The sequence below is a fragment of the Pleurodeles waltl genome, chromosome 3_1 (genome assembly GCF_031143425.1).
Source record: "Pleurodeles waltl isolate 20211129_DDA chromosome 3_1, aPleWal1.hap1.20221129, whole genome shotgun sequence".
Taxonomy (NCBI): Eukaryota; Metazoa; Chordata; class Amphibia; order Caudata; family Salamandridae; genus Pleurodeles; species Pleurodeles waltl.
The window spans coordinates 1,977,644,858-1,977,665,725 of NC_090440.1; the positions used below are offsets into that span (position 1 = coordinate 1,977,644,858).

The window sequence follows — 20,868 nt, forward strand, 5'->3', positions numbered from 1 at the left end:
GCAGACCTGAAAATTGAGGTCTGTAGAGGGCCCATTGCCATTGCCTTCACAGTTTCGATGTACTTTATCATTTCAAGCATGGAATTGACATGAGGGCCAAAGAAATGCTCAAAGTCGGTGGACAGACTAAGGAAATGCTGCAGCACCTTGGCCCGAAGTCGGAGACTCTGAGATACGCGTGTCATCCTAGTAGGACATTGGTATTCATCTCCCTTCAGCAATACCTACAGAGTCTAGCGGGACCTGAAGCTTTTGGCTTCTCTTGTAATGGACTTCGGGGATGTGTTTGACTAGCTCCTGCGTCTTCTCCCAGAGACGATGATCATACCTGGAGAGTAGTCCAACTGAACTGGCAATCCTCCATTGTGTGGCAGCTGCGCTGCTCAGCAGCATGCTTCCAGCTGCATCGATCTTCTTACACTCTCCCTAGTTGGGGAAGAGCATCTGTTGTCGCCTGAGCTGTTTTTTACTAATCACGTGGACCACTGGTGAGTCAGGCTGAACCTCGCCCTGATGTAGATTAGGTCATCTGATGCCACTTTGTATTTCTTTTTGACTGGGGGTGGTGAGGACTCTTGCCTTGACAGGGTCTTTACGATTATCTCCTGATTTCTTAAGTATGTTGTGGAGCATGGTACAGTATTCGACAGACCTTTTAGTCCTTGATAGAGTCATGACCAATACATTGTTCTTGTCCTGTACTGCATGACGTTTCACATTATCGTGTGGTGTTGCCTCTGTATAACTGTGTGATACACAGTAGTGTGGTTGCAGGAGCAAGACTTTATTGTGTAGAGGTTTATAACTATGGTCCCAAGGTTTGATTGGGCTGCCTTGGTTTGAGTCAGTGTGCCCTTAATGTGAAGAGGTGCAGGTGACTGAGAGGTGAGATTGTGTGAAGCAAGCAAGTGGTGGTAGTGTAGAAGTGGTGCAGTTGGCTCTGGCCTAAACCTTTTTGGGAGGGAGGGGGAAGGTTGGTGCCTCCTGGGAGAGCTGCCCCTCAAATGTAAGCCATATATTTTTAGGAATCTATGCAGTGCGTGGTTGTTCCTATGAGGGTGTTCAGGATCTTCCCTGCAGAGGGATGAATAAAGAGTTTCTTCTGCCTCACATCATGTACCTCTGGAAGCTACAGGACAATCAGGGCCTCACTTGAGTCTGATCTCAGAGTTGGAGGCTCTTTCAGAGCAGACTTTGGGATGCTCTTGGGTGTTGACTTAGAAGTGGATTTTGGCACTGAGATGTGATATTTTTTGGGGTTTGGGCTGGCCTGATATGCGACGCTGCTCGAAGCCTGTGACCAGAGGCTTGCTCAGGACCAAGTGGGCTTCTCAGGGGCAAGAGATATCAGCTCTATGAGCAAACCTGACTGTCAGTGTCTTTCGAGGGAAGGCTCAGGGCTCCATGCCCAATTCCCTCAGGAGTGATGTTCAGCCTCTATCTGTGAGCGCTTCTGGTCTCGAACCCCTGGGGGTTGACACTCTAGTGCAGGAGGTAGAATAGAGGCCCTGGGGTGTGGTCTTTGTTTTGGAGCCCCTGTGTTGGCATGTGGGTAGTTACTTTCCTCAAACTTCAGTTACATGGTGTCACTTGCCCCCATCGTCAGAAAATATGGGCTGAATATCGTCTCTTACACTGATGGCACCCAACTGATCCTCTCCCTGACGGAGAACCCGCCAGGAAGAATTTCAGAGGCAGGATGGAAGCAGTAGCCACCTGGATAAGGGAAAGCTGCCTCAAGCTGAACTCCCTGTCCTGGGACCCTTACCGTTGGCCTAGGCCAACTCCTGGTGGCCCTCAACACTCGGCAAACCCCCCACCCCTACGGACCATGCACGCAGCCTCTGTGTTATCCTCGACTCTACGCTCACCCTGGCCTGGCAGGTCAACTCCGTCGCCTCCACCTGCTTCCACACCCTCCAACTCCTCCGAAAGATTGTCAGATGGATACCAACCGATTGCCAGAAAGCCGTGACACACGCCCTTATCACAAGCAGACTTGACTACAGCAACGCCCTTTATGCTGGAACCTCCACGAAAAACCTGAATAAGTTACAACAGATCCAGAACACCGCCACCTGAATCATCCTAGACCTCCCCCACAGAGAACATATCACAGAACACCGGAGGAACCGCCACTAGCTCACCATCAAGAAAAGGATAAACTTCAAACACATCATACACGCCTACAAAGCTCTCCATGACAATGGATCCAACTACCTCAACAACCGCATCAACTGGTACTCCCCCCTCCTAGACCCTTCTGCTCGTCCCAACAGTCACTCACCAACGTACCACGAATAAAGAAGTCCTCAGCTGGAGGAAGATAATTTTCATACCTAGCATCAAAAAGCTGGAAAACCTTACCACTGCACCTCAGACAGTCGCATCGCTGCCTCAGTTCAGGAAGAACCTCAAGACATGGCTCTTCGACTGATCTGTGGGGTCACTCCTCAGCACCTTGAGACCCTATGGGTGAGTAGGGCACTATACAAGACCGGCTCTAGGCCTGATGGACCTGCCTCCTCCTTGTGCTTCTGAAAAGTTAATCCTGCCCCAACAGAACCATTGTCTTGGACAACTCCTGCTGCTGCAATTAATTGAGTCACAAGTGGTGCTAATGGTGATGCCAAATAGTCTTTTTGCATTGAATCACTTTTCGCACTGAGCAGACGGGCTCATGTTTGAGGGCCAAGTACAGGTTGCAAACCCTATGTTGACCTGACAGGGAGAATTTTGAATTGCACTTAGGGCAAAATTGGAATGGTGTTCTTTCCATAATATCCCCCAGAGTCATTCTCTAGATTCAACCTGATTCCTAGATGGAGCTGCCTCGATGAGGAAATGCCTCCAAGGTAAATCGTTTCAGTCGCAGTCTGGGGAAGATGTCTCAAACCTGTAATTGAAGGTCAACGGCTGCCACCGGAGAGAGGCACTACCTTCAGAAATCTTTCTGCTGTTTTGGTTGAATCCCCAATGGCTAGCATTGCCACTGACCCCGGAGCTGACACTTGAACACCTTAACTCAATGAAACTAATCTCAGGTGGAGTCTTTGTCCTGGTGAACTGTGGGCTAAGTGTAGAGTCACTATAGATCATGCGACTCAAAAATATCTGTAAAGAAAATCAACTTGCAAACATTTGCACCCAAATGTTGATGGCAGGAGTATGTAGAGCATGTTTATCTACAGCCACACAATCTATGAGCGCATTATTACAAATCACAAGAAGCACTGGCAAAGTCCACAAGTCTAGTATTGGCTGCCAGTCCTTTGATTTTTTCAGTATTTTTTCATTTTGTCATCGCTTTTGTAAAACTTTAATATTGGTGGAGCAGCTTCATCTTTGCCAATATACAAAATAGCCTAACATAAAAATATTTTCTGGTTGGTACTTCCACCTGCAGATTATTCACCTTTTGAATATCCCATATGGCAATCTGGATCCCAAAACTCTTCAATTGCTCTCACACCTCAGAAGGGGACGTTTACTCCATCTCGGCACTGCATGTGACACCTCATGATGTCACTAAAGCCACAAGTGTCCCCATAAGTGTGTTGATGACGGTTTTCTTTTTCCGCCCGATTGACACGTTCTGTAGCTCTTCTAATCTGTTCTGAAGTGTTGACATTGTGCAGGGTTTTTGAAAAAAAAAACCATTTAGATGCAGTTTTCCATCGAAAAGGCACTAGTCAGGTCAGGACTGTGATGGGAAGATGTCCATTACGGACCCACACAACATCTGCCTATCGTGCCAAGGATCTGTCTAGGATATCAGCAGACCAAGATGTTTATTGCCAGAGTAAGAGAAAAACAAAATGGATGCAGCAAGTCTTGACCGAGGCTGAAGACACCAGAGTCACCAACTTTGTTAAAATCTTCTTGAAGAAAACACACGAAGAGGAGGCATGAATCTCACTGCCACACATCGAGAAGTAAGTAACCGCAACCTTCAACTTCAGCTTCAACTGACGTTGGATCAAAAACCAGTGGAAGAAATAACAGAAGTTCTGGTGCCTGTGGCTCCATTTGAGCTGGCGCCGCTTCCAGACACTCGATCAACTGTAGCACCATCTCCAGGGCCCCAGCTTTTACAGCAGGGCCATTATCCAATCTGGTGTGCTGGCTAGCCCAACGGGTAAGATGGCATACTCTTTAGGAGGTTTGCTGACATCCTGCTACTCTGTGCCCTTCACACCTTTCGTGTCATTGCTTCCTGTGACATTGGCAAATCCAAACTCAATGGCAACTATGCAGCATGGTCGAAACAGAGACTGAAGCCACCTCCTTTGTTTATCCAGGGTTCCCCATCCTCTGAGCCAGATACCAACAACTTGTCGACACCGCAGACAAGAACACTGCCCCCCCTTGACATCACCAGCGCATCACAAACTGGCACTACACACTGACCTGCTAGTGCTGCAGCTGACGCAACCAATATCTCTGCATCTGCTGGTGCTACCACCGATGCCCCACTACTCCAGATGAGAGGCTTAGCTACTCTTAGGAGAAGGCATTTATTACTTTGGGGAGGAGGACCCTCAAGAGGACCCTAGAGCAGGGTGATATAAGCCAGCCCTGGGAGATCCCAGCTTATTATCGACTCATCCATCTCTGGAGAGCTTAGTGGTGTAGGCCTCTTACTCCTTTAAAGTGCTACTGGGCTCCTTTCCATCCACCAAAGATGATATAGAATCAATGAAGCTGGAACAATTCTCAAAGAAAATTATTTCTGCAAGGATTATGGCTTTCAAATCCATAAATGCCACCTGTAGATCCCCTATTTGGTTCTGCACAGGCGGTCATTCCCACGCTTTCAGGCACCCTGCACACTTAGTTCACAGAGCTCATTGGAGAAGGTAAGGCTGCTTTAAAGCCAGTGCTGCAGTCATGCCTGAACATCGCGGATTCAGTGACAAGAGCCATTGGGACATCCAGTTCCCTGTGAAATTGCACCTGGCTGAGGAACTCAGACTTTTCTCCAGATTTGCAGACTGTACTAATGGACCTACAGTTCAACAAATCTCGACTCTTTGGTTTAAAGATAGAAAAGCCATGGCCAGATCGCTTGGTCTCCAAACATAACCACGGGCTTTTCAGTTCAAGGCCTTCAACAGTTCGCAGCTCAACAACATCAGCAACAATAGCCAAAACCTTATAGAAACAATATAAGAGACAAGAATATGGCTAAATACATGCTATCCCGCTTTTACCTCCTACCTCCTCCTCCTCGTCCCCAGGCATCGCAAGGAAGAACCCTAGTTCAGTCTGACCCGAAAACACACAACCCATTAGAGAATGAGTATCTTCCTTTCCACAGTTTGGAGGGCCATAACTTCGGACCTTTCAGTCTTACAAATTGTGGAGAGGGGTTATGCCCTAACCGTACAACAAACACCCCTTCCTTTTCCCCCACAACCAGATATGCTCCCATCAGACCATCTACAAGTACTCCAACAAAAAGTTCAATTCTTGCTCTCCCAGTGTGTAGTTGAGTTGGTTCCAGAACAGAAAAGAGGACAGGCGTTCTACTTTTGGTATTTCCTGGTCCTTAAAAATCGATGGCAGCCTTCATCCAATCTTAGACCTCAGGATCATTAACTTGTTCCTCAAAAAGGAAAAATTCAAAATTCTGTTCCTAGTTTAGATTCAGCTTTTTCTGGAAGCGGAAGACTGGATGGTGTCTGTCATCCTGGAGGATGCTTACTTCCATATCCATATCCTGCAGTCACGAAGAAACTATCTTTGCTTCACGGTTGATCCCAACATTACCAGTTTGTTGTTCTTACATTGGCTCTCACTTATGACCCTTGAGTTTTCACAAAGGTCATGGCACGGCTGCGGTTGTGACCCATCTCAGATTGGCGTGAATCCTAGCATTTTCCCATGTGGATTACTGGCTCACCAAGGCCAGCTCTCCAGAGATGGTTTCCCACCACTTGTGGGTAACAACCACTCTGTTGTTAAACCTGCAGTTTACAATCAACAAGCCCAAATGTCACCTGGGCCATCTCAACACATCCTGTTTATAGAGGCATTACTGTCACACACATCGGCTCAAATGTTTCTTCCTCCCCCGAGAGTTCAAGATATTCAGGCTATGATCCCGATGTTTCAGAGAGGAGCGATCATTCATTTTCTGATGGTCTTACGCCTCCTCTGTCTGCTAGCCCGCTGCGTTATCTTGGGCACCCTAGCAAGCTGGCACATGAGGGCCCTCCATTGCTGCCTAGGCAGACAGTGGTGCCAACACATCAGAGATCTCCAAAGCGGTATCAAAATCTGCAGCAACACCGTAGAAGATCCATGTTGGTGGAGTGTGAACAGCAACCTTATGCAATGAAAGCCATTCCACCTTCTCCATCTGGTGACAACACTGATCACGAATGTCTCCATTCTAGGGTTGGGAGCCCATCTGGAGAAACTGGAGATCAGAAGTCTCTGGTCTCCACAGGAACAACTGTTGCACATCAATCTGTTGCAATTAAGGGCAATACGTCTGGCACTCAAGGCCTTCCTCCCATCCATTCGAAGTCAGACGGTCCAGATCTTAGCAGACAACACATCCCCAATGTGGTACATCAACAAACAAGGGGGAGAAGAGTTGCATCTCCTCTGTTAAAATGCTCTGCAATTCTGGTCCTGTGCTCATGATTATCAGATCTGCTTATTAGCAAATAACCTGGCCCGAGTGCTCAGCGCAGGAGCAGACAGTCACAGCTAGCGTCATCTGGCCAATCATGAGTGGCGTCTTGATATGGAGGTAGTCAACAACATTTTCCAGCTGTGGGAAAATCCTCAGATAGAGCTATTTGCTAGTCATGAGAAGGCACACTGCCAGAAATTCTGTGCTCTCTAGTATCTGATGCAGCAAGCATTGGAGGGCATATTTTGTATGAGGTAGAACTTACTGCTTCATTATGCACCTTGTCACATACCTTTGATTCCTCGCATGATGGGGAAGATTCATCTTGACCTGGCTCAAGTAATCCTAATCGCCCCAGACTGGCCACAAAGGCGCTTGATATGCGTAACTCATTCACCCCTCCCTGTGCACCCCTGCTCCACCTCCTTCTTGCAGTCGCAGGGGCAGACTCTTCACTCCAGCCTCCAGAGGCTACACCGGCATGCCTGGAGAATGAATGGTGCAACATAAGTGCCTTTTCCTGGCCCCAGAAGTGCTGGATGTTATATTATGTTCTTGTAAACAAATAACCAAAACAGTCTATTCAAGATGGAACACATTTGTCACAAGGTGTTCTGAAAACTCAATAAATCCCTTACAGGCTTGTTTATCTGACATTCTATGATTTGCTATTTTGCTAGCCTGACAGGATTGAACATTGGGCACTCATCAGGGTTATTTATCTGTCTTTCTAGGATTTCCTGATCAGGGAGTCACCCATTGTTATCAGATTCTTAAAAGTACTCATTAACAAGTTACACCCTACTCCATTCATTAACTCCGAATAGAACCTCAAACTTATTCTCACATTCCTTACGTGTTCCCCTTTTGAACAGTTTACCTTTACAATTAGTAACTTTCAAGGTGGCCTTACGGATCAGTATTCTGTCAGTCAGAAATGTTAGTGAATTACTGGCCTTATCTGTGAAGCATCTATTTACCTCCTTCTTCCCCAAAAAGCTGGTGTGGAGAAACAGGGTTGCCTTCCTGCCAAAGGTGGATACCCCCTCTCACCCGCCCCAAAAAATTACCCTGCCAGCATTTAGGCTCCTCCACATCTTACAAAGGAGGAAGAAAGATTTCACAATCTTGGTTCAAGGGAGTAGTCTGCTTCTATGTGTACTGGATCTGTGAATTCAGACTGGATGGCCAACTCTTTGTAGTATATGTTGGAGGGTTGAAGGGCAAGGAAGTGCATAAGAGGCTGTTGTCCAGGTGGATAATTCTATGCATGAAGCTCTGCTATGCCATGGCACACAAGAAGCTACCAGAGGACATTTGTGCTCTCTTCACCAGAGCCAACTCTTCCATTTCGGCGTTGGCGAGAGGCTTACCAGTTGCAAACAACTGCAAAGCGGCAACTTTGGCATCCCTTTAAACATTCACAAAGCAATATTGTTTGAACCCTGAATTGAGGAGAGAAGGTCACTTTGTTTACGTATTGCTTCTGGAATTATTTGTTTGATGGACCATGCACCCGTCTTTGGTGGGGGGACTGCTTGGGGAATCTATTTTAAAGGTGAGGATCTGCAGTTAGAAGTATCCATCAGAAGGAAAAGGTAGTTAGTTACCTTTGATAACACTTTCTGGTGGATATTATAACTACCTGCAGATTCCTCATTGACCCACCCACCTCCCTATTGCATGGCCAGTTATAGCACGTGTTCCCTTGAATTAGCTTCTCCATACTACAGAATCCTGCACCTACCTTATGGACATACTATAGAGAGCAGAAGAACATTTTCAATTATATAACAACAGACCAATGGCTGAAGAGGGCTGGCTGAAAATGTATTATCTATGTCATTTTAGTAAAGTCAAAAGGTGCTGGTAATGCATATGCACCCATGTTACATCAGTAGACAGGGTCATTTCTTGGTAAGGACAGAAGGGTCATGGAACTTTTACCATCTATTTCAGCTGATTGGGGGGCAATATGGTAAAATAAAGAAACTCGTTATGACACAAATATCAAAGAAAGTGAAAATTAACACTTTTTGAGCAATAATGAAAACATCCACTAAATACTGGAATATTATGTTTTGTTAGTAATGGTTTCATCCTTGCAGGTTATTTTCATAAAGCCAGTGAGAAATGTAGGGTGTTTTTGAAGAGGTCTGTAGAATGGTAGGAAAGTGAAAGAGGCACTCTTTAAATCAAGGATAGGTTTACCAAGGAAGACATGGAACATTTACTATCAGCTCATTAATCCCAGGAACTAACATGATCAGATGGTACAAAGAAAATGTATCTCTTATTTGAGATGGAAGCAGAGTCGGGCTGGCCTATAGGACAATCCCACCAAACTCAGATAGCACGGAGGAAAAATAACAATGAATTGGAATGAGGACTGAGTGTTACCAGTAGCTGAGATTAATTCAACCATTCCATCCATACATTTTTTTAATACTTAAGTGTGCTGCCTTAAGTGGGGTGGGTATGCCCAGCAGACTGATTTGCAAGACTGATATGCATATGGCTGGGTCCAACCTGAGATGGCACGGTGTGCAAAATAACAATGAATTAGAATGCGGCCTGAGTAATTACCAGTGGCTGAGATAAAATCAAGCATTCCATCCATCACTTTTTTGTACAGTTTTTGTATACTTTAGTGTGTCACCATAAGTGGGCCTGGTATGCCTAGATGTGGGGCACATGCACAGTGTCACTAGAACTAAGCTATACCTGGCTGATAAACCCTTATTAGGGTGGGACGGTCCTAGGTTACTTGTGTTCTGGTTCAGGCAGAACCTGGTTTGGCAGTTCAGGCTGGACTGTGGCTGTTGGAGATCAAGACTGATTTTCATATGGCTGAGGCCAAACTCGTGTGGCATGCTGTGCAAAATAAAAATGGATTGATGATGCATCCCAGAGTAATTACCAGTCACTGAGGTTAATTCAAACATTACATCCATCATTCATTATATACTTTTTTAAAGAGCAATCAAGCAGTGTCCGAAGGTGTGATCTGACAGGTCACTGTATGGGCCTTGTCTTTTGGCTGTTTCTGTGCCTGTTTTATGGTTTGCTGGGCTGATTTATGATGTTGATTTCCACAATAACAAACATTGCCTGCAGCAAGCTCAAATCCATGCAGTATTCCATACCATGCAAATCATTATACACTGTGTCCTTACAAGTTTGAAATGGAACACTATTTTATCTATCTAATTCACAAAGGATGGTCACTTTTTATTTAGGTACCTGGGCCTATTTTCTTTCCCACTCTGACCCCAGATTGAAGCATAAATTACCTCTTCCGACACTGTGTTCCAATTCATCTTTGAAATGAAAAACAGAAAGACCAAAACTTGCAGCACGGAGCAAATCAAGATACCAGTCCACAGGCCTGTAATAAGAAACGGAGACAAGGAGAAACATAGTTACGTGGGATTTTCACTGAGCCCAATATATTTTAATGAAATTCAATTATGTAATAATTTCAATACATGAGATAGGGTGTGATTCAGATTTGGGTAGCAAAGGCAACTCATCTGATTTATGTCTTGTATCTAGTGTATGTGAATTTCTACCCGAAATGAGAATTCTGACTAAAGTAGTAATTGGGTTCCAAACCCCAAAGTTCTTCTCTGGCAGTACTATTAAAAAATTTGAGCTTTTGACATAACTCCCAAAGTGTTCAAGGGTATGCCCAGACGTGGGTCTCCTTCTCACTGTGCCACTGGAACTAAGCTGCACCTGGATTAAGAGGCCAAACTAGGACGAACCCAGTTACTTGTGTTGCGGGTCAGAAAGGACCTTGCTTGGCAGGTCAAGGTGGACTGTTCCTCTTAGAGCAGGGCCAAGGCTGATTTGCAAATGGCTGTGTCTAATGTGATGTAGCATACTGGACAAAAAACAAAGGGTTGGAATACCACTCCCAGTGATTGCCAGCGTTAGGCTGTTTACAAACATTTCTCCCATGACCTTATTTGTGGCTTATGGCATTAAGTCAGATTATGTTTGTAGGTAGGTCAAATTGGATGACTTGTGTTCCAGGTGTACAATGCAATGTGGAGAAGGTGTCAGGTACACAAATTCAGCTGTGCAGTGATACAAAGGTGTGGTTGATACAGGGAATTAGGGAGTGACCAAACTATAGATCGAAGCTTTGGCCTGCTGTGGAGAAGGGACTGATGTGAAATCATAGTTGAGTGAGCTTCTACATTGTGCAAAGATTTTTAGAGTTCTTCAAAATGACTACACATGTGTGACAACCTGCGATAAAGAATTAATAAATTGAAATTCATGTACCGAGCCATATGTCTAATCATATACTTCATGATTACTTTTGTAACTGATTCTATGTGTGCTCCAACCTTTTTCTCAGCCTTATGGTATGTATTAGTGTTTTGCGACTGAAATCTGCAAAACATTGATATTTTAGTACCAACTCTAATGAATTGGTAAGTCCTTGGGGACTGGTTTGCCTTTGTGAATGTAGACAGCCAGACGCAATGGTCCTTCTCCTAAATAAATGTGTGTAGTTTTCATTTTTTTTACCATTTTTTTTTCTTTTAGGAAAAAGAGCTGCATTTAAAAAAAGATGGGTTTAAAAGGGGTCACAGACATAGTGATCTGCTGACACTAGCAGGCCACATCCCTGTGAATGTGGCCAATTGTAGTGCGTTGCAATTTGCGACCTACCTAATGAGTATTGATGAGTTAGGTATAATTGCAAGCCAATGCAATTTTTTGTGAACCGACCTATTGGTTCATAGGTCAGATTGCAAAAAACAATGTGTTCAGTAGAGGTTGGTGTGCAAATTGTGACCACTTTTACTGAATCAATTTTAGTACATTCCAAATAAATCTCAAATTGCGAATCATTATTACCTGCAATTTTTTTTTTTTTATTTTGAATCTTTGTACAAGATCCCTTCTTCCTAGTGCTGATAAGCAGTAGTTTGGATCAACATCTACCACAGTTTTGAAGTAAGATAGCTTAAACCCCATACCTGCTAGTGGTTAAGTCTGGGAGTCCATGCAATATTTTGAGAGTACTTTGAAACATATAAAAATTGGTTTGAGTGTGTACAGAGTTTCAATTCTGTTGAAGCCCTCCTTGGCAGGTTCGCGACACATGTTCATGTTAGGCTAAGGGCTCGATTTATGTTGATGGAAAGAGAACTCCAAGGGAACTCCAATGCAACGGTGATGGAGTTCTCTACTCGCCAACATAATGGTGTGCCCGCCTGATTTAAATTTGGGCAGACCATAGTTTGACAATGGTGTAGACTACACTGTCTCCACAGTGATCAAACTCCCCTGACGGCCCAACAAAGTAAGGGCCATTGGAGGTTTGGCTTTATGTATCCCACCTAATTTAAATGGGTTGATATGTAGTCATTTTTCAATAACCATCACTGCTAGGAAAAACCTGGCGGTAAGGGGCACTAAACAGTGCTCAATGCCTCCCTCACCATGGGAGGAAACTCTCATGGCGAGGAGGGGCATCGTTTTGTTGGGGTTTTTTTCAAAAAGAAAATCTCGCCTTGAGATTTTCTTTTGGAAAAACAAAATTGTGCGCTTGACATATAGCTCTATTATGTTAACTGAGCAGGACAACAGATTTAGAATACATTGGGAGGAACTGTCATGACATCAGTTTCTGTTAATGTTTGTTGGGCAAGTAGACATTTCAAAATTTGGGAGACAGCAACTCCAACAGAGAAATAGAATAATCTTCTCAGTCGCTCTGGCAGAAAAACGGGCCATCTTCTGAAATATAAATCAGGCCCTAAGTTATGATTGTCTAATACCAAACTGCGAGGCAGTAGGCACTTGCTTTGGCTACGGGCTGCTATTTGTAGCCTTGAGTAACTAAGGTATGACAGTGTTTGTGGCAAGTAAGGCAGATCTGGCCAAGTAGGCTGAGTATTTGATAGATGCCTTGTATTCTGGTTCTCTAGCTGGAGGAGTTTGCTGGTTGGATGCGAGTGTCTCAGACGCGGCCCGTCCTTTAGGGAGGAGGGGCCACACCCCCCCCACCTTTTGCCCCTCATGAAGAGTGTCTGTCAGGCTGAACAAAGGTCAGCCTGACAAACACTCTTCATTTTCAGCTCAGACAGCCAGGAGTGAGACATGCGCTATTTGCGCAGACTCCTGGCTGCCTGAACTGAACTTTGCTGGGCTGAGGAGGTCACTTGCTCCTATGGGTGTAACCTCCTTGGCTCAGCAAAGGTGCCTAGAGGCCCTCCCCTGGGTGACGCGGAAAGCATCACCCATTGACAATCGCCCTGGGCGCTTCAGGTTTAAGCCCTGAAGCACCCAGGGCGAGTGTCAATCAGTGACACTCCGTCACAGAGTGGGGTGGGGTCAGCAGTCTCACTGACTCCATCCCACTCTGTGACGAGGCTGGGACTGTTGCCTTCCCTCATTGGCTGACATGGCAATGAGGGAAGGCAATTAACTGCAGTATCATGAGAGGTTAGATTTGAGTGTGACTCCTCACTTCACAGTAATGACTGCAGAAAAGTGGTTTGTAATGCGTTCAGATCTCATAAGTAAGGATCTCCATTTGGGTGAGGTTTAAGGTGCTTCCTGGTCAACCATTTTTCAAATGCTAGCACGTATGATCCTTGCCAGCACTGGTAGAAATCTTCAAGTTCCAAAAGGTTTATGAAGATTTGAATGTTATTGATATAGTTGTGGCTGATGTGGTCATACAAGTTGATAACTCCTGTCCTGTTAAAGCTAAAGAGGAATGTAGCTATTGTGGATGCCTGCAGAGTTCCTGAATTTATATTTATCAGAAGGATGGACTAGCGGGGGAGCGGAGGGCTGCTTGTGACCTTCCACAGAAGAATGATAATCTTTGATGGACAGAGGATCTAGCCTTTTAATGCAAATAAGTTGTAGCACGTTGTTGCTGAGAGGTCTAGGAGAAGGGGAACAACCATGCTTTTTCTGCTTACAAAAGAACTGAGATTATTCGATATGGTAATCCAGGAAGACTCAGTGAACTGACTCTGTCTGCAGCCAGTATGACAATCTATGATTATGCCAGAATGTATCATGGGTTAGAAGAGTTGGCGTTGCTCCTTTTTCAATTCTTTTCACCACTAATGTGCCCTTAATCCACTGGGACAGGTGCATCTATTCCTTATTTTTTCAGCAGGAGGTAATGTAGAATGTTCTGAGATCCCAAAGACAGCTCTTATTTTGAGAGTTATTGATACTGAGTCTTTACACAGAAGATGCAAATGTGAGTAGGAGGATGTCTTTGAATGTTCTCATGGGCCAAGGTTCAAGGCCGGATCCTGACTTGCTGCATGACACAGAATTTATCCAAAGGTCTTCACCTGAGAGAGTAGAGAAGGCATCAAAAGTGGCTTAAATTAAGCCCTGTTGATTCTTGAAGCTCCAAGACGCTCAGTGCGAGTGTCTTAGGGCTAATTGTACGTACTAGTCACAAAATATCGGTTGCAATTTGTGACCAGTATTTTTGCGACCAATGTGGCTGTTTGCATGTACTAATAGGTTGTTTTGCAAATTTCTGACTCATAGAGGATTGCATTTCATCCCACCTCATGAATATTCATGAGGTAAGTAGCAATTTGTGACCCACTGGATTCGCAGCCATGAGAGGGATGGTGGCATGCTCGGGTCAGCAGAACACCATGGCTGTGATTCCTTTTAAATGAAGCAATCATTTTTTATTAAATGCAGCCTGTTTTCCTTACCCCCCTGGTTGCCCGGTACGAGGTGGTCTTGTCCTCGGCCATGGTTCCTCCCACCCATCGCTTCCCCTTCCACACCCACCCACCCCCCCCACCAGTGATGTCTGATGATGTCAGTGCGCAATCTCGTGCTGACCTCAACAGAGGTCACCTTCCACCACGCTGGAAGCTCAGCTTCTGGTGCGGATCGGAAGAGAAATTCAAAAGTATTTCTCTTCCAATCACGGGCTGGGGCGGAAGATACATCAAAGGAACGGAAAGGCCTTTCATTTTCTTTGATGTCTCTCTGAGCATTTCTGCAGCCCGATCGTGTAGTCAGGGAGTTTTAAAAAAATATATATTTATGCATAAGGGGAGCGTCCCTTTAGCAAGGGCTACTCCTCATGGGGGCAATTTTTTTAAAGGCCTTTTCTGCCCCCAGCGGGAGGACAGAAACCTCTAGATGCCAGGAATTGTTTACTTTTTTTTTGCCCCTTGGGGGCAGATCGGGCTATTTTTTTAGGCCAATCTTAGACACCAGGGATTTTATTTTTTCAGTCAGTTTCATGTAAGGGGAGCAACCCCTTACACAAGGGTCTCTCCCCTGGGGGGCAGATTGGCCTATTTTAATTAGGCCGATCTGCCCCAAAGGGGGGGCAGAAACCACTAGGCACCAGGGATTTTTTATTTTTTCACAGACGTGGAGCAACCCCTTAGGCAAGGGGCACTCCCCTGGGGGCAATTTTATTTTAGGCCATTTCTGCCCACCTTGGAGGCAGATAAGCCTATTTTTCTTAGGCCAATCTGCCCGAAGGGGGCAGAAACCACTAGACACCAAGGAATATTTTTATGTCAGTTTTTTAAGCAAGGGGAGCGACCCCTTAGGCAAGGGTCACTCCCCTGGGGGGCAAATTGATTTTAGGCCATTTCTAACCCCCTGGGGCCTAATTTTAATTAGGTGGATCTGCTCCCAAGGAGGGCAGAAACTACTAGACACCAGGGAGTTTTCATTTCTTTTTTTTCTTTTTTACAGATGGTGAGGGATCCTATAGGCATGGGTTGCTAACCCTGGGGGGCAAATGTATTTTAGGCCATTTCTGCTCCCCCTTGGGGGCAGATCGGCCTATTTCTATCAGGCCGGTCTGCCCCCAAACCACTTAGGCAGCAGGGATTGGTGTGTGTATGTGTGTTTTGTTTTAGGGGGGCATTACTGTTGGCCATATCTACCTCCCCAAGGGGGTCAGTAAGCCCACCAGAGACCAGGGAAGATTTTATTTTAAAAAAAACCAAATAAATGGGGACAAAGCTGTACTCCCTACCGGTGGGCAGATGAAGCAATTACCCCTGATCCACTCTCCAGCGAGGGTGAGGGGACAGAAAGCCTACTAGATGCCAAATAAATAAATACAAAAATAGTGGGGTGGAGGCTACCAACCAGTATGGGCATGGTTATTCCCCTACCCCAACTGAAGGGGGTAACAGTCTTTCAGCTCTCTCCAGGCACACTAAAACATCTTATCCAACGGCAAGCAAGGGGACATTTGATTATTTTGGGTTTTGGTTTTACATTTGGGCCATGAGTGCTTGTCTAACTTAGAATGGTGAGGGCTGTACTTTTTGGACTTTGAGCTGCTACCATGAACAAAAATCTACGAGACCTAGACACATCTGAAAACTAAACATATGGGTGAGTCCATGGTGGTGTGCTGCTTCACATGCACCCCGCACCATTTTCTTCCCCACAATGCCCTGCAAACCTCCAACTTTGCTTGAAATCACACATTTTCCCCACATTTTTGTGATGAAACCTTCTAGAATTTGCAGGAATCCACAAAATCCCTACCACCCAGCATTGTCACATCTGTGGCAATAACAATTCTGCCCCACTTGTCAGCCTAAAAAGTTTTTTTCAAATTGCCCTTTTGGACCCGCTTTGGTTCCCCCTAATTTTCGACATGTATTTGGCTCTTCTCTGTCACAGGTACTTGGCCCACCTACACAAGTGAGGTATCATTTTTACTGGGATACTGAGGGTAACAAAGGGTGGTAGGAAATTTGTGCCAGTGTGGTGATTCCACACAGAAATGTGGGAAACATGTGATTCTTTAGCTAAATTTGAGGTTTGCTGAGGATTCTGGGTAAGAAAACACTGGGAGATCCATGCAAGTCACACCTCCCTGGACTTCCTTGGGTGTCCAGTTTTCAGAAATGTTTGGGTTTGGTAGGTTTCCCTAGATGGCTGCTGAGCCCAGGACCAAAAACGCAGGTGCCACCACAAATAACCCACCCTCCAGCAAAAACACGTAGGTGGTCATTCCAACCCTGGCGGTCGGTGTTAAAGCGGCGGCAAAACCGCCATCAGGCTGGCGGGAAAAAAAATGGAATTCCGACCCTGGCGGAAACCGCCAACAGAGACCGCCACATTAACACACCGCCCACCACGGCGGTACAAACAAACAGCGCGGCGGTCCCCGCCAACAGACAGGCGGGAGACAATGTACCGCCCACAGTATCACGACCTACCAATCCGCCACCTTTTCCGGGGCGGTAGCCCCGCCGATAAAAACACGGCGGAAACAGCCATTTCGAGGGGAAAACGCTCACCGCCATACACCCCACGAGGAATCAGGACAGCATGGAACCCGAACTCCACATACTCCCAGCGATAGTCTTCCTGCTCCTCTACCAGGAGCACGAACGCCGGTGCAGAAGACAACGGTGAGTACTGCACCTACGACACAGGGGAGGGTGGAGGGGAAAATATTACAGGTACACACATACGCGACACACCCACCCTCACCCTCACCCACTACAACACACACATCAATGCATAGCAACACATCAGAGTTACACCACCCAAAACCCCCGTAAGAATGCAAATACAAAAGGAAATGATTCTAAACATTGGAATATATTGCAATAATGCCAAATAAATATATATACACATCAAAAACTCTCATATACAGAAATGTACAAGTCCGAGCATAGTAGCAGGCATTGTTCGTGGACCACTGGGCCCAAATCACATGGGAAAAGCCCACACAGGATACCTGACTCCAACGGAGAGAGCACTGCAGGGGCATCAGATAGCAAAACTACAGGCACCTCAGGGGAGAGGGAAGGGGGGCACCTCAGCCAGATGAGTGCACAACGCCAGATCCACGAGGGGCCTCCATGGCCACTGTTCAATCCTGGGGAGTGCAAAGCCACAGTCTCACAAGTCCAGACAGTGGGTGAGCTGCCCACTGTTCAATCCTGGGGAGTTCTCACAAGTCCAGACAGTGGGTGGGCTGCCCACTGTTCCATCCTGGGGAGTGAAAAGCCACAGTCTCACAAGTGGATAACAGTATCCACTGGTTCTGGAGGGGGCCTGGTGCCCAGAGTGCCTCGTGCAGCCCTGCCCGACACAGATGCGGGCCAGCCCCTGCCGCTCATGGGCCAGCGGTGCCTGCGATGGAGTGGCCAGTGCAGCGCTGCTTGAGATGGCGGTGCCCAGTTCAGTGGTGCTTGAGATGAAGGGCCCAGTTCATCGGTGCTTGAGACGGCGGTGCCCAGTGCAGCGGTGCTTGAGACGCCGGTGACCAGTTCAGCGGTGCTTGAGATGAAGGGCCCAGTTCAGCGGTGCTTGAGATAAAGGGCCCAGTTCAGTGGTGCTTGAGATGAAGGGCCCACTTCAGCAGTGCTTGAGACGGTGGTGCCCAGTTCAGCGGTGCTTGAGATGAAGGGCCCAGTTCAGCGGTGCTGGAGATGAAGGGCCCAGTTCAGCGGTGCTTGAGACGGCGGTGCCCAGTTCAGCGGTTCTTGAGATGAAGGGCCCAGTTCAGCGGTGCTTGAGACAGCGGGGCCCAGTTCAGCGGTGCTTGAGACGGCGGTGCCCAGTTCAGCGGTGCTTGAGACGAAGGGCCCAGTTCAGCGGTGCTTAAGACGGCGGTGCCCAGTTCAGCGGTGCTTGAGACGGCGGTGCCCAGTTCAGCGGTGCTTGAGACGGCGGTGCCCAGTTCAGCGGTGCTTGAGACGGCGGTGCCCAGTTCAGCGGTGCTTGAGACGGCGGTGCCCAGTTCAGCGGTGCTTGAGACGAAGGGCCCAGTTCAGCGGTGCTTGAAACGGCGGTGCCCAGTTCAGCGGTGGTTGAGACGGCGGTGCCCAGTTCAGCGGTGCTTGAGATGAAGGGCCCAGTTCAGCGGTTCCGGCCATGGCGGGGAGGTCATTTGCCACCTGTCCTGTGGCTGGCGGGGCCCTCCTGCCCATCTGTCCTGTGGCTGGCAGGGCCCTCCTGGGCAGCTGTGCCGGGGCTGATGGTGGCCTCCTGCCCACCTGGGATGGGGCTGGCGGGGCCCTCCTGGCCAGCTGGGCTGATGGCGGTGTTGTCGGGCGTGCTGCCCTTCCCAGCCTTCCCTGATCGCCTGTGGCCCTTCCCCACCTTGGGCGGTGTGCCAGCTGTCTCTACACTTCCTGCCGGAGTCCTGGTAGGGGTTTTAGTCCCTGGTGTTTTCACCCTCTCGCGCCGGCCACTGCCTATCTTTGGATGTTTCTCCGGGGGTGGGCTGCCCGTGCCTTGGCTTCGCACCAAACTGGCTGCCCTGGAGGGTGGGGCACTCCACAGTCCATGGCAGACTGTGATGACAGGGGCCGGTTTTGTCGTGGCTGAGGTGCTGACTGTAGTCCTATGACATGGGCGGGGTGGGGGAGTTGGTGGAAAGAGGTTGAGTTTAGACAGGAAAAGCTTTTTAGGAGCAGTGGGACGGGTAGGTGTAGTGGGAATGGGAGTGGAGGAAGAGGTTGTGGTTGTAGGAGTTGTAAGTCTGGTGGCTTTGGGTGCAGGTGCTTGGGCTGGAGGCTGTCGTGAGGTGGATGGCTGTTGGGTGGGTGGCTGCCTGCGTTTGTGTATCTTGGAAGAGGGGGTCACAGACACACTGGGAGAGGACACAGGGGACGTGTAAATGGCAGTGGGGGTGGTGACTGCACGTGTGCGGGGGGTTCTGGTGTGTGTGCTGGTGAGGGACGTAGTGGCTGAAGAGGTTGTGCATGCAGGTGTGATTGGAGACGTGACAGGGAGGGAGGAGGGAGACGAGGAGGAGAGTGACACAGTGGAGGCAGTGGGTGTTGGTATGTCTGTATGTGGATGTTGCTTGTGTGAATGCCTGTGTGATGTGTGGTGCTTATGTCTGGCTGAGCTTCCCTTGGGTGTTGAGGTGTGTGCAGGCTGGTCTGATGGTGTGTCTGGGATAGGCAGAGGTACAGGTGATAGGGTATGGGTGGAGGAAGTTGGAGGGGGGAGGCTAGAGACAGGGACAATGGCTGCCATCTGTGCCGAGGCCAGCGTCTGGAATGATCGCTGAAGGGCAGCCTGACCAGAATGAATGCCCTCCAGGTATGCATTACTCTGGTGCACCTCCCTTTCTACACCCTGGATGGCATTCAAAATGGTAGACTGCCCAACAGTGAGCGTCCTCAGGAGGTCAATGACCTCCTCACTGAGGGCAGCAGGGGTGACTGGGGCAGGGCCTGAGGTGCCTGGGGCGAAGGAGATGCCCACCTTCCTGGGTGAGCGGGCACGGGCCAAACGCTGAGGGGCTGCTGGGAGGGCGGTGCTGGTGCGGTGGGTGGCGGCTGTACCTGTTGTTGCGGGCGGCACAGATGTTGCCGCCACAAGGGAGCTCCCTTCAGAGGACGAGTCGGTGTCACTGATGTCTGCCCGAGTCCCCACTGTGGAGCTCACCTCACCCTCCGTCCCACTGGTGAATTCGGAGTCCGTTGCGTGGCCCTCCATGGCCCTGTGGGATGCAGCTCCCTCGTGCTCCGATGCCACTTCTCCTCCGCCTGATGATGCTAATGCACACATGAACAGGAAGACCACAAAAAAAGGGGGGGGGGAGGAGAATAAAGACATGTTGAGTGCATGCATTGGCGACACCGTTTGCGGACAGGACAGGACAGACACAGAAGCCCCCTGCACTACGCTGCGCACTTGGGGACGACTACTCAATCCGTGGGACATGGCCTACAAGCCTATGGACGACATCTGCACACATAGATGACACAGGGCCATGATTAGCTGTACTTGCCACCCTACAGAGGTGGGGGGCGGGGGCACAGGGCCATGCCTTACGGAGGGGTCTAGCCTACAGAAATCGCCCTGGCCTAGGGATACCCACAGCCCACCTCCCCCACCCAGACACCTCCACTGCGCGCAAAGTCACCAGAATGAGAGTGTACTCACCCCCTTGTATCTGCTGTGATGTCCTCACACGCCCATCCAAATCGGGGTAGGCCACCGCCAGGATCCGGGACATCAGGGGGGTCAAAGTCCGACTGGCACCCCTCCCACGTTGGGAGGCCATCCCCAGCTGAGCCTCCGCCGTCTTCCTGCTCCAGCGGCGGATGTCCTCCCATCTCTTTCGGCAGTGGGTGCCCCGTCTGTGGTGGACCCCCAGGGTCCGGACGTCCTTGGCGATGGCACGCCAAATGTCGATCTTCTGGTGGGCGCTGACCTATATGAAATGTACAGGGGGAGAAGAATAG

At 48.1% G+C, this 20,868-nt stretch overlaps 1 protein-coding gene across 1 annotated transcript in view; it reads right to left on the reverse strand.

The window, feature by feature from the left end:
- Nucleotides 1-20,868, reverse strand: part of LOC138285878 (multidrug and toxin extrusion protein 1-like) — a 679,999-nt gene that overhangs the window by 48,296 nt on the left and 610,835 nt on the right. Inside the window, exon 15 of the mRNA XM_069226370.1 lies at nt 9,940-10,034. Within this exon, the coding sequence (XP_069082471.1) occupies nt 9,940-10,034 (95 nt within the window). The remainder of the gene's footprint in view (nt 1-9,939; nt 10,035-20,868) is intronic.